The sequence below is a fragment of the Octodon degus genome, unplaced genomic scaffold (genome assembly GCF_000260255.1).
Source record: "Octodon degus isolate 3935 unplaced genomic scaffold, OctDeg1.0 scaffold00107, whole genome shotgun sequence".
NCBI lineage: Eukaryota > Metazoa > Chordata > Mammalia > Rodentia > Octodontidae > Octodon > Octodon degus.
In genome coordinates this window covers 7449000-7461631 of record NW_004524683.1, presented here as the reverse complement: position 1 = coordinate 7461631, position 12632 = coordinate 7449000, and the positions used below count along the sequence as shown (strand labels likewise).

General features: G+C 41.5%; 1 protein-coding gene across 2 annotated transcripts in view; it reads left to right on the top strand.

Annotated features, from left to right (window-relative positions):
* Nsun4 (NOP2/Sun RNA methyltransferase family member 4) overlaps positions 1–10268 on the top strand; it is a 28348-nt gene extending 18080 nt beyond the window's left edge. For both annotated transcript variants that reach the window (XM_004639172.2, XM_023724283.1), the window contains 3 exons: positions 3291–3451; positions 7931–8055; positions 9112–10268. In XM_004639172.2, coding sequence (XP_004639229.1) covers positions 3291–3451; positions 7931–8055; positions 9112–9388 — 563 coding nt within the window. In that variant the 3' untranslated portion in view covers positions 9389–10268. The remainder of the gene's footprint in view (positions 1–3290; positions 3452–7930; positions 8056–9111) is intronic.
* Positions 10269–12632: the final 2364 nt, after the last annotated feature.

The window sequence follows — 12632 nt, the reverse complement described above, 5'->3', positions numbered from 1 at the left end:
AAAAAAAAAACATTTAAAAAATAGGAATGACAAATTATATATGTTTACACGTAAGTCCAGAAATCTAACCATATACAACATTGTATCAGGACAGTCCTGCATTACTTCTTTTCCTGTCTCCTGCCTTCATTCACCATCCCCTTCCTTTTTAAACAATCATCTACCGGAGAGACAGCATGGCAGCAACTGGCATGTCATCACAAGCCGCACGTATTCAGAAGACCAGAATGACAGGCACTCCAAGCATGAACCTACTATTACAAGTTGCCATCTTCAGTGCAGTTGCTTAGTTCACAGGTGTCAGTATATATAGTTAGTCAAGGTGAGAATCCTTCCAATTAACTGCTAGATTCGAAAATCTTCTGAAGATACTCAGGATCATTGCCTTACCCATCTTGTACATATAACTGTATGGCTTGCCTCTGTCATGTTTCCTAGCTCTTCTCCTTGCTCTCTCTTCATTGTCTAGTCCTCAAGTGCTTGCTTTCCTTTTAATTGTATTATACCTTTCTATTTATATTTCTTCTTTTGAGTTCTTTTTTTTGGCGGAACCAGGGATTGAACTCAGGCCTTTGTGCTTGCCATGCAAGCGCTTATTCTACTGAGCTATCTCTCTGGCCCCTTCTTTTGAGTTCTTATACTAGGGAAACTATATGATATTTACACGTGTGTGTCTGGTTTATTTTGTACAATTTTTTAAAAGCGCACAATTTTTTTTGAGGGGGGCAGGGGAGAATCTAAGAAGTAGCATGGAGGGCTGTGATTTTCACATCCAACCTGGAGCTCTACCAGGTTTCTCTTGCTATGTGCCTGAGCCTTTCTGTTGGCCCTAAATCCTTCTATTCCAGTTCTTGTCAGTCAGCTTGCACAATTCAAGTTAGCCTCCAGCCTCATTGTAGGCCCTTGGCTGATTCAGGGAGCTATCATACCTAGTCTCAGACTTCTACAAGTGCAGAGACAGAGGAGAAAAGATGGGAACACCCACAAAGGAGAGCACAGCTGATCTGCCTGAGTGCTGTAGGATCCTTCCAAAGGGAGATAGATGGAGGGTAAGGTAATTTGGCATTGGAAAAACTTGAGCTAAGAAGACAGAAAAGAGCAAAGGAGATAGGATTGAGAGTTGCTGAGTTACCAGCACCTGTCTTTCATCTGGCTTCTCACCCAAGTGACTGACCTGCTGATCCTAGGAAAACAGGATCACAGAATTTTGATGTAAGAAGGGAATTTAAGAGTTTACCATGGGGCCAGGGAGATAGCTCAGTGGAATAAGCACTTGCCTGGCAAGCAAAAGGACCTGAGTTCAATCCCTGGTTCCGGAAAAAAAAAAAAAAAGCGTTTACCTTGTCCAGCTCTCCTATTTTATAAACGGGGAAACAACTTTAGTGAGATTATAAAACTTAAATTTTACAAGAGTTGAAAGTAGAGCCAGAAGTGGAACATATCTTTTCTTTTCTCCTAGAAATTCCTCTAGAGCAGAGAATCTGATTTTTACACTATTTGGTACCTTCAAAAATTGGAACCTTTCTATGGCCAGGGAGATGGCTCAGTGGAATAAGTGCTTCCCTGGCAAGCGCAAGGGCCTGAGTTCAATTCCCAGTTTAGGGGGAAAAAAAAATGGGACATTTCTAGCTGGGCATGGTAACACACACCTGTAATCCCAGCACTCTGAAAAGCTGAGGCAGAATGATTCTAAGTTCAGGACCAGCCCAGTCTGCTTAGCAATTTAATGAGATCTTACCTCAAAATAAAAAAAAAAAAATTAAGGGTGAATAGCTTAGTGCAAAGACTGGTTTCAGTCCTCAGTGCTGAAAGAAAAGAAAATTGGGACATTTCTCTGCAGGGACATTATACTGGTTCATGTTGCATAAAGTTTAGGTATAATCTCCAGTTCCCACCTCTCCTGTTGTCTTTAAACTGAGTATCAGCTGAGAGATACTCTTAAATTTATTTCTGTTGAAAAATATGAAATGCTTCCCTGGTAGGCAAAAGGGCCTGAGTTCAATCCCTGGTTCCGCAAAAAAAAAAAAAGAAAAGAAAAGAAAAGAAAAATAATGAAATGAAGCTGGGTACATGCCTTTACAAGGCTGAGGCAGGAGAACCACAAATTCAAGCCTGGAGCAATTCAGCAAGACATTGTCTCAAAATAAAAATAAAAAGGACTAGGGATGTAGCTCAGTGCAAAGACCCTGAATTTAATCTTGAATACTACAAGAAAGAAAAAACAGTTTCAGGAATAGTGGGTTCCCCAGGAGTGTTGGCTAATCCTAACACTTGGAAGACTAAGGCAGGAGAATTAATGCAAATTCAAAGCCAGCCTGGCTCCATAATAAGTTCAAGGCCGCCTGAATTTCAGACAGTGAGACTGTTAAAAAAAAAAAAAAAAAACAGCCCCAAGAATACTGGGTTCCTGGGTGTGGTAGTATGCACTTGTAGTCCCTGCTACTCAGGATACTGAAATAGGAGGATCATTTGAGCCCAGAGTTTTGAGGCCAGTTTGGTCCTGTTTCCAAAAAAAGGTATGCATGGTGGTGCACATATTATTTTATTTTATTTTTTTCTTTTTGAGTACGGTTTCACTATGCAGTTCAGGCTGGGCTTGAACCCACTATGTAGCCCAGGCTGGTGTTGAACTCGCCATAATCCTCCTACCTCAGCTTCCCAAATGCTGGGATCACAGACCTGTACCACCAAATCCTGCTAAAAATAAGTATTCTTCTCTTTTTTTGTATTTTAGGGAAGGGTCTACAGGGTGTTCAGGGTCTGACTACTAGATCGGACTCAGTGATCTGCCTGTTTACAGCCTCCCAAGAGCTGAGATTACAGGTGTGCACCACCACGCCCAGTCTCAGTTGCCATCTCAGTGCTCCTTGGGGGTGGGGCTGACATGGGTGGCCCTGCCTGTAAGGCACTTTAATCCACTGAGGCTATTTGGCCAGTGCTTAAAAATAAGTATTCTTAGTTGGCCTCCTTTATTTACTTAGTCTTTCTTGGCCACCAGGTGCTGGTGGATGTGCCCTGTAGTTGTCTGCCTTGACAATCTAAAGAGTTGATATGGTGCCATGTACAGAATAAAAATCCCTATCCATAGGGTCTGCATTGATTGGCTCTGCCTGAGCATTAATGTGAATTTCCACAGCATCGTTCCTGGTGGGATGTCTGTCTGTCTTTCTATCTTTCTTTCATTCTTTCCCTCCCTCCCTTCCTCGGAATTGAACTATGAGCCTTGTGTATGCTAAGCAAGTGCTCCACCATTGAACTATATCCCTAGCTCAATATTTTTATTCCCACAGGCAATCTTGCTGCCAACGATCTCTCTACGTCTCGCACAGGTAGACTACAAAAGGTCCTTCAAAACTATGTGCCTCAAGATATCAGGGAAGGAAATCAAGTTCGAGTTACTTCCTGGGATGGAAGGAAGTGGGGAGAACTGGAAGGGGACACTTATGACCGAGTGAGTAATTCTTAATCTAGGATATCCACTTCAAGTTTCTGTTTTGTTCAGACAGGGTCTCACAGTGTAATTCAGGCTGGGCTTGAACTCACTGTGTAGCCCAGGCTGACCTCAAATATGTGGCAGTCTTGCCTCAGCCTCCCAAGTGCTGGAATTACAAGTGTGTTCCACCATGCCACACCACCCCTATTTTTTGTATTTTGTACTTTTCTGTAGTTCCATCCCATATTTTTATGATTCAGTCCGAGTATTTGATTGATTGATTTTTTGGAGACAGGGTCTCACTATGTAGTTCAGGCTAGTCTTGAACTTACTATGTAGCGCAGGCTGGCATTGAACTTTCTGTGATCTCCTTGCTTCATCCTCCCAAGTGCTGGAGTTACAGGTGTGCACCACCATGCCCAGCTGAATATTTTATTTTTATCTAATTCACTATCCCCTATATTTTACTCCCTCCCTCCTTGCCTCCCTCCGTCCCTCCGTCCCTCCTTTCTTTTTTTCCTTCTTTCTTTCGTGGAACCAGGGATTGAACTTAGGCCCTTGCACTTGCCAGTGCTTATTCTACTGAGCTATCTCCCCAGCCCCTGCTTATTTTTTTTTCTCATGACTCAATCTGAATATTTTCACCTAATTCACTAGGCCTTTTTCTCAACTCTAATACGCAATTAAATATATCTATTGAATTCTTAGTTTGTTATTATATTTTATAGTTTTAGGATTTCTGATTATTTTTTTAAATTTCCAGTTTTGTAGAAACTGTTTCTCAGTCTTAACTTTTTTTTTCTTTTCTTTCTTTCTTTCTTTCTTTCTTTATTTAGTGTGTGTGTATGGTCAGCTCAGCCCACCAGGGGGCGGGGCTGGCTGGCATGTGGTGCTGGGGAATTGAACCGTGGTCCCTGTGCTTTGCTTAGATTAGCTTGTTCTAAGTAGGTGCTTTAGACTACTGAGCCATCTCACCAGCCCTTCAGTCTTAACTTTTTAACATACTAATTATGATTTAAGTTTTTTTAAATTTTGTGTACAGGATCTCACTATGCAGCTCAGACTCATAGTGATCCTTCTGTCTCAGCCTCCCCATCACTGGGATTACAGCATATTCTTCCATGCCCAGTCTTGGTGGCCAGCTCAGTGCACATGGGGCAGTGCTGGCATAGCATGTGGTGCCAGGGATCGAACTCAGACCCTTGTACTTTCCTAAGTAGGCGCTTAGACTGCTGAGCTATCTCCATGGTCCAATTGTGACTTTTTGAAACACTTTTTCTGATGATTTCAGTATTCAGTCTCTTATATAAGAGTCTTATTCTGCTATATTTTTGTTTGTATATGTAGTACTAAGGATTGAACTGAGGGCCTTATGCACACTGAACACATGTTCTGCCACTGCACAACACTTCTGTTACCAGGTAGCTCCTTTTAAAAGTGGCACCTGAATGAGCTGCTCTGCAGTGGGGTTGATAACAGGCTCTCTGGCTGTTCTTTACTGGCTTGTATCTGCAGTGACTGACCAAAAGTTGCAAAGAGAAAAGAGGAGATAATCTTCCACCAGGCCTGTAGGCCTACAAGTGGAAGAAAAACACAGAGGCCATGTATGCATCTTCCTCCCCAGCCAGTCCATACAGATGGAAAAGCAGGCAGCAGCTCTCTGTGTCATGAGAAGAGTCTCCTCAGTACCTCTGCCTAGGGGACAGACAGGGAAAGGGGAAAAAAAAACTGCATGGTATTTTATAGAGAAGCAAAAATTGTAGCCAAGTGGACCTTACTTGCTGCTCTTGACTGGATAAGCCAAAGAAGTTAAGGTTTTAGGGAGCTGGTCTCCTTCTGGACATGGTTTCTAGGTTCTTTTTGTCCTGAGCAAAGAATAGGTCAAGACAAGCAAAATGTTGGCAAAGTCGTCTTAAAGGTAGGAAAAAGGAGCTCTGCAGAGTGAGTTTGGGCCAAGAATAGTAACAGAAGTGTATCCTATAGCCTGAGAACACTATGTAAGAGCAAACACGGTGGCCTCTTGGGGTTTTTTGTTGTTTTTGACACAGTCTTGCTGTGTGCCATAGGCTCCCAGGTTCCCAGGTTCTGGGCTTACAGGCATGAGCCACCATTCCCAGTTTCTCTTGGTTTTTTTATGATTTGAATTTTATCTTCTGGTAAATTGGTAATTTTTAATTTTTTTTTTTTTTGAACCAGGGATTGAACTCAGGCCCTTGTGCTTGCTAGGGAAGCGTTTATTCCACTGAGCCATCTCCCTGGCCCCAGTAATTTTTAATTTTGATTGCCAACACTGTGTGGAAAGAATTGTAAGGATAATTTGAGCCTGTAGATGCTGCTAGCTTGCTTTAAAAAAAAAAAATGAGTTTGCTTCAGGGAAACACTTAACAGTAAGGCATATCATCTTAATTTGCTCAGAGTGTAAGCTGATTCAAGGTTGGTTTTTGTGAAGGCTGTTCTTTTTCCAGCTTTCCTTTGTATCTAGGGTATTAAATTTCAGGGCCCAACTCAAAGCAGAAGTTACTTGCTTACTTGCCAGCTCTGTGAATATTTGGCTTTGGTGTGGGTCTTCATTCCAGTTTCTCACCTCATATGGGAAATGCTGTTTTTTGTCCTTCTAGGCTTTTTATTAATAGAAATTGGGGGCCTGGCCCCAGCTCAGTTCTTTAAGTGGCTGCTTCCACAAAGCTGTCAGCCTCAGGTTGCTGTAGTTGGATCCCCACAACACCAGCAGGCCAAACCTGCCCTGAAGGCATTCAGAGGGGAAAAAAAAAAATCCTTGTTAATAGAAATTAGTAAAAAACAAAAACCCATAAACCATTAGCTGGGTGTGGTAGCACATGCCCGTAATCTCAGCACAGCACCCTAGTAGAATGAGGAAGGAGGATAGCAGAGGACAGTCTAGGCTGGGCGGTTTAGTGAATTAGCAAGAATCAATCTCAAACTGAAAAAGGGCTGGACATGTTACTGAGTATGAAGTCTCTGTGTTCAGTCCCTAGGACTATACTCAAAAGAACCCAAGAAGCCATTAATTTTAGCTCCTACATACCTCCTTGGATATATTTTCCTATTGATTTTTTTCCTCTGGAGGTTTTTGTAAACTTTAAATGGTACCTTTGAACATATTTTTCTTTTATTTATTTATTTGTATTTTAGGGAAGGGTCTACAGGGTGTTCAGGATCTCACTACTAGATCAGATTTGTAGTGATCCGCCTGTTTACAGCCTCCCAAGAGTTTGGGATTACAGGTGCATGCCACCACGCCCAGTCTAAACTGCCATCTCAGTGTGCCCTGCGGATTGAACCCCAGCCCCTGCACCTGCTTGTAGGCACTTTAATCTGCTGAGCTATTTGGCCAGCCCCTGAACATATTTTTAAAATACATTTTACCAAGCCGTTTGAAGTTTTATAACAGTTTTTAGTATATCTAATTTACTATATTAACAGAAATAAAGGGTATTAAATTCTTCTATGAGATGTTTTCTAGAACATCACAGTGGTTCTTCTTTGGACATCCCCATTAACTAATTCTGCTTAACTGAAACATCTTTTCCAAAGATGATTTTTACTTTTTTAAACAATTTTTTTAAAATTTTGTTTTTCTTTAGTGCATAGTACACAGTATGCTATTAGTGACTTTACATTTCTTACTTTAAAACTTCTTTTTTTAATTCTTTTTTTAAGTATTTGGTATAGGATCTACAGGGTCTCACTATGTAGATTGAACTCAGTGATTCTCCTGTAAAACATTTATAGGATTTCTCTTTTTTTTTTTTTTTTTTTTTTATCGGATCTACAGGGTCTCACTATGTAGATTGAACTCAGTGATTCTCCTGTAAAACATTTATAGGATTTCTCTTTTTTTTTTTTTTTTTTTTTTCATTTTTTTTTTTTTTTTGCGGAACTGGGGATTGAACTCAGGCCCTTGCGCTTTCCAGGCAAGTGGTTATTCTACTGAGCTATCTCCCCAGTCTGTAAAACATTTTTAAATGTTTTAATTTAATTTTGAATCTGGGTTTTGTTCTTTGATATTGTCTGTAAATTGAGCATTGTGGGGGCTGGGGAGATAGCTCCATGGAATAAGTGGTTGCCTGGCATGCACAAGGTCCTGAGTTCAATCCCTGGTACCACCAAAAAAAAAAAAAAGAAAAAAAAAAATTAAGCATTGTACTATGTATGAACTGAATGTTTTCATCCAAGCAGGTAAGGACAAAGCCCTGAAACACTCAGTTGATACTAGTTCTTTAATTTTACACTTACTTGTTCGTTGGTTTGGGCTTTTTGACCATTCACAAATATGCTGAATATACTGTTTTCCCACTCATTATTTCACAGTTGTCTGAAAGGCTAAAATGAATAGTTTTGTTAGGTTCTCAGAAATGGAGGAATGGGCAGAGATAACATTCCATGAACCTTCCAGGCCAAGGGTCTGAGACAGCTGTGGCCTCAGTAGGAAGAGCCTTTAAGGAGCTTAATGCTTCATCCTTTTCCTCCAAGCAGGTGCTGGTAGATGTGCCCTGTACCACAGACCGACACTCGCTTTATGAGGATGAAAATAACATTTTTCAACGGTCAAGAAGGAAGGAGCGACAGATGTTGCCTATGCTGCAAATGCAGCTACTTGCGTGAGTGATAGATTAATAAAAACTCAAGGATTTGTGCCAGAGTGCTCTGGGAGTCTGGCCTTTTTGGAGAATGGAGGGACCCGAAGCTTTTGCCAAGACCGTCACTGATGGAAAGGTCTTATCGCTGGAGATTTTCCTGTAGGAGACATGTGATAGTCCTCTGAGATATTTTTTTTTTAAATTTAATTTACTTATTTATTTGTGTGTGTGTGCGTGTGTGTGTGTGGCCAGCTCAGCCCACCAAGGGGCAGGGCTGGCTGGCATGTGGTGCTGGGGGATTGAACCGCGGTCCCTATGCTTTGCCAAGCTTGTTCTAAGTAGGTGCTTTAGACCACTGAGCCACCTCACCAGCCCAGTCCTCTGAAATATTAAAAGCTCTATTTGGTAGGACATGCCAGGATGCCCAGCACAAATTTATTCATGCTGTTTTGCCCTCATTACCAGTAATTTGCATATTTGAAACTATTGCCAGACTCAGTGGTGTGTACCTGTAATCTCTGCTATTTGCAAGGCTGGGAAGGAGGATCACATGAGCCTGAGTTTGGGGCTGGCCTGGATTCTAGCCTGGGCAAAGTACTGAGACAGCTTCTTAAAAAAAAACATCTGGGCAAGGAAAGGGCTAGGTGTGGTGGTATATGCCTGTAATACCAGCACTCAGGGAAGACTGAGACAAGAGGATTGCCACAAGTTCAAGGCCATCCTTGACTGTAGAGACCCTTTTTTAAATAAAACAAGGGAGGGGGAGAGGAAAAGAAGAGAAAGGAAAGAAAAGAAATTGAATTATTAAGGCATGGGATATAGCCAGCTTCAGGGTTTAGTCCATAACCAGAGTCAGAATACAAAGGAAGGCTTCCTAGAGGAGAGTTCATGGAATAAGGTTGAATTGCTGTTTGGCTTGAGGATAAGTTTTTAGACGGTGTCATCATAGAGGGGACTTAAGGGACTAATTCAGCTACCCATTGTGGAGTAGACTACCCTACCTTTGTACCTCTTTATTTGTTCCTTCTAACACTGGGAAGCCCACTAGTCATTGCTTTTTTCTTTTTCTGTTTTCAGGGCTGGACTTCTTGCTACCAGACCAGGAGGCCATGTTGTCTACTCCACCTGCTCCCTCTCGCATTTACAGAATGAATATGTGGTGGAAGGCACCATCGAGCTTCTCGCAAACCAATACAGCATCAAGGTTCAGGTGGAAGACCTGTCTCACTTCCGAAAGCTTTTCATGGACACATTCTGTTTCTTTCAGTCCTGCCAGGTTGGAGAGCTGGTATTGCCAAACTTGATGGCCAATTTTGGGCCTATGTACTTCTGCAAACTGCATAGGCTAACATAGCATCACCCTGTTACTGAAATAGGAAGACAAAGGATGTATTCTGTTGGTGGTACCAGAAACCAAGACCATTGGCAGATACACACTCTGGGTCCTGCCTCCATCTTCTTCCAGTTTTTCTGAAGACAGTTTTAAGCAGTAGCAAGTAGGATGTCCATTTGTGGAGCATCAGCAGATTTCTAGCTCACTTATACCTCTGTCTCATCTCCACATCTGTGCTAATGTTTCCTACTCCTTTTGAGGGTTAGAAGGAAGAACTGGTGAGCAAGCCCACATTGTAAACTGTGTATTTAGGAAGAAGCAGTTAGCCAATAAAATTGTTGAAGCTCTATAGATCTGGGGCTATTGTTGGGAGCTTTATGTCTGTCCAGGTACTGTGACAGTCCCTTTTGTTCCCAGCTGCAGCTGCTAAATACTAGCTCCAAGGTATGTAAGCCCAGGACCTCAGCCTGGTTACAGATCTCTGGTTATAGATCCCCTCTAACACTTGAGGTAAGTTCCACTTGATTAGATGACAGGTCAAGCAATCTTCCCCATGTGAGTTATGATCTAATTTCAGTAGCAGGTTACTAAATATGTTAAGCTGGTGCATGATAACTTCTTACATACTGAGAAAGCTCTGCTGAGCTGAGTAATTCTGGCTGTTCCTTCTGTTACTGGTGATACACACTGCTGTGTGGCTGGGGAAGCTGCTTCTGCTATAGAGATGTCATATTCTTTTTGGGTTTCTTTCTTTGTTCCTTCATCTAGCAGTAGGCATTTCATGAGTTCCTATAGGAGAAAGGAACTAGGAAACTGTTCGAGCACTTGGGAATTCACTGCCTTTTGCAATTAATTAATTAATTAATTTTGTGTTTTTGAGACAGGGTCTTGCTGTGCAGCTCAGGCTAGCCTTGAGCTCAGTTTGTAGCCCAGGTTGGTATTGAACTCTCAGTGATTTTCCTCCCTCAGCCCCGAAGTGCTGGGATTACAGGTGTGTGCCCCCATGCCTGGCTACTTTTTGCTTTTATACCTAGGAATCTCCTAGTGTTTTGTAGTATGAAGTATTGAACCCAAGGTCTTGTGCAGTTTTTGTTCTTGTTTCTACTCTATGGCTGAGCTCTGGTGCTGTCCTATGGCCCACCTCCATATCCCTGTGCTCTTCCCAGTACTACCTGGCTTCACTTCACATAGTTTTTTTTTTTTTTTTTTTTACATAAGCTATGCATTGTTTATTTTGTGTATATTGTAATATTCCAGGACTCATTAATACTCTAACTACATTGTAAGCACATAGTTTGTTTTTGAGGGCAACATTACATAATTTACTGAGTACGTGATGGTTATGTAGTTATGTTTTTCTAACATTATCCTGAAGAAGATAACCTTAATGACATGATATATATATATATTTATTTATGACATGGCTTTAAAACCTGCTTATACGTGGTGGCCTATGCCTATTATCTCAACACTCAGGAGGCCGAGACAGGAGGATCATGCTGAGTTCCAAGTCAGCTTGTGCTACATATTGAGTTCAAGACCAGCCTAAACTACATAGTGAGACCCTCTCAAAAACAAAACAAAACTTGCTTATGGTCTCTGTGGATTTTTTTTTATTAATTTTTTTAGCCATGTGCAGACAGTGGTGTATAGTTTTATGATATCTGAATGTGTCTTGGCTCTTCCTACTTTTCATGTCCCTCTCCTTTGTCTTTTTTTCTATTCCTTTTGTCCTTTATGCCTTTTGTGCTAATTGTTATTTGACATTCTTAGAGGTGTCAGTTGAGAAGATCTTTAGCAGAAGTTAAACCTTAGTTTTTTATCAGGATTTGTGTTGTGATTGAGGGCCCTGGATGGCATTCCAGAGATCAAGTGAAGGTAGAACGATGGGCCTAGGAAGCTTTGTTAGTACTCTGAGTGGAACCCTAACCAGCCTCTATGCATATAGTCCCTTCTGTTTATTAATTTTTAATTAATTTTGTTTTCTTAAGACAAGGTGTCATTATGTAGTTCAGGCTGGCCTTGAATTCACTATGTAGGCCAGGCTGGCTTCAAACTCTGAGTGATCCTCCTGCCTCAGCCTTGAGTGCTGCTGGGATTATGGCTGTGTGCCACCATGCCTAGCCCTGCCTGCTGTTTATTCTGTACATACTCCTGCCGGCTATTTATTCTGCTAAGGCTGAGAGGTCTGTTACCTAGATTTCTACCCTTGGCCTCTTGGAGATCCAGCCTAATGCTGATTGAATTCTAAGGAGTACTCGTTCAAAGGGAGGCAATTTCCTAGCCCCGGAGTCACTGTCTAATGGGGGACAGATAGACTCAGCTGAGAAAGGCAGACAACCGTTTGAAAAATAGTTTATCTCCTATAATTTACCTACCCTATATCCCAGCTATTCCAATACTAGGGATAAATCCTAGAGAAATTTATATATGTATACCAGGATCTATATAAAGAGTTCTCATAGCATCCCTATTCACAAAAGCAGAAAAGCGTAGAAACAATACAAATGCTTATGAGCCAGAGAATGAATAAACTTGATGTAGTGGAGTATCACACAGTTGTCAAAACACATGAACTATTCTGATACATAGTAATATGGATGAATTTTAGCAGTATGCTAAGTGAGCTGGGCATGGTGGGCTGTATCTGTAATACCAGCACTGGGGGGAGGCAGAGGCAGGAGGCTCTCTATGAGTTTAAGATCAACCTTTTTTTGAGACAGAGTTTTACTATGTAGCTGAGACTGGCCTTAAACTTGTGACAATCCTCCTGCCTTAGCCTCCTGAGTTCTGAGATTATGGGCATGCACCACCCATACCCAGCTATCACCATATTGTTTTTGAAAAAAAAATTTTTTTTCCAGAACTAGGAATTGAACTCAGGCCCTTGCACTTGCCAGTCAAGTGCTTATTCTATTGAGCCATCTCCCCGGCCCCCTGAAAAAACTTTTTATTACTACTTATATACTGTGTAATCCATCAGTTTTATTTTGAGGGGACTGGACATTGGTCTCAGGGCCTTGCGCTGAGCTGTATCCCTAGCCATTTTTTATTTTGAGTCAGATTCTCATTAAATCGCCTAGGTTAGGCTCAAACTGTGATCCTTCTGCCTCAGCCTCCTATAGTAATGGGATTACAGGTATCTGCCATCATGCCTAACTCTAGTCACTTTTTAATGTGCTGTTTATTGAAAGCTTTGTTTGTTTGTTTTTTTGGGTCAGTGCTAGAGATGGAATGTAGGGTTTTGTGCATCCTAAGCAAGTAC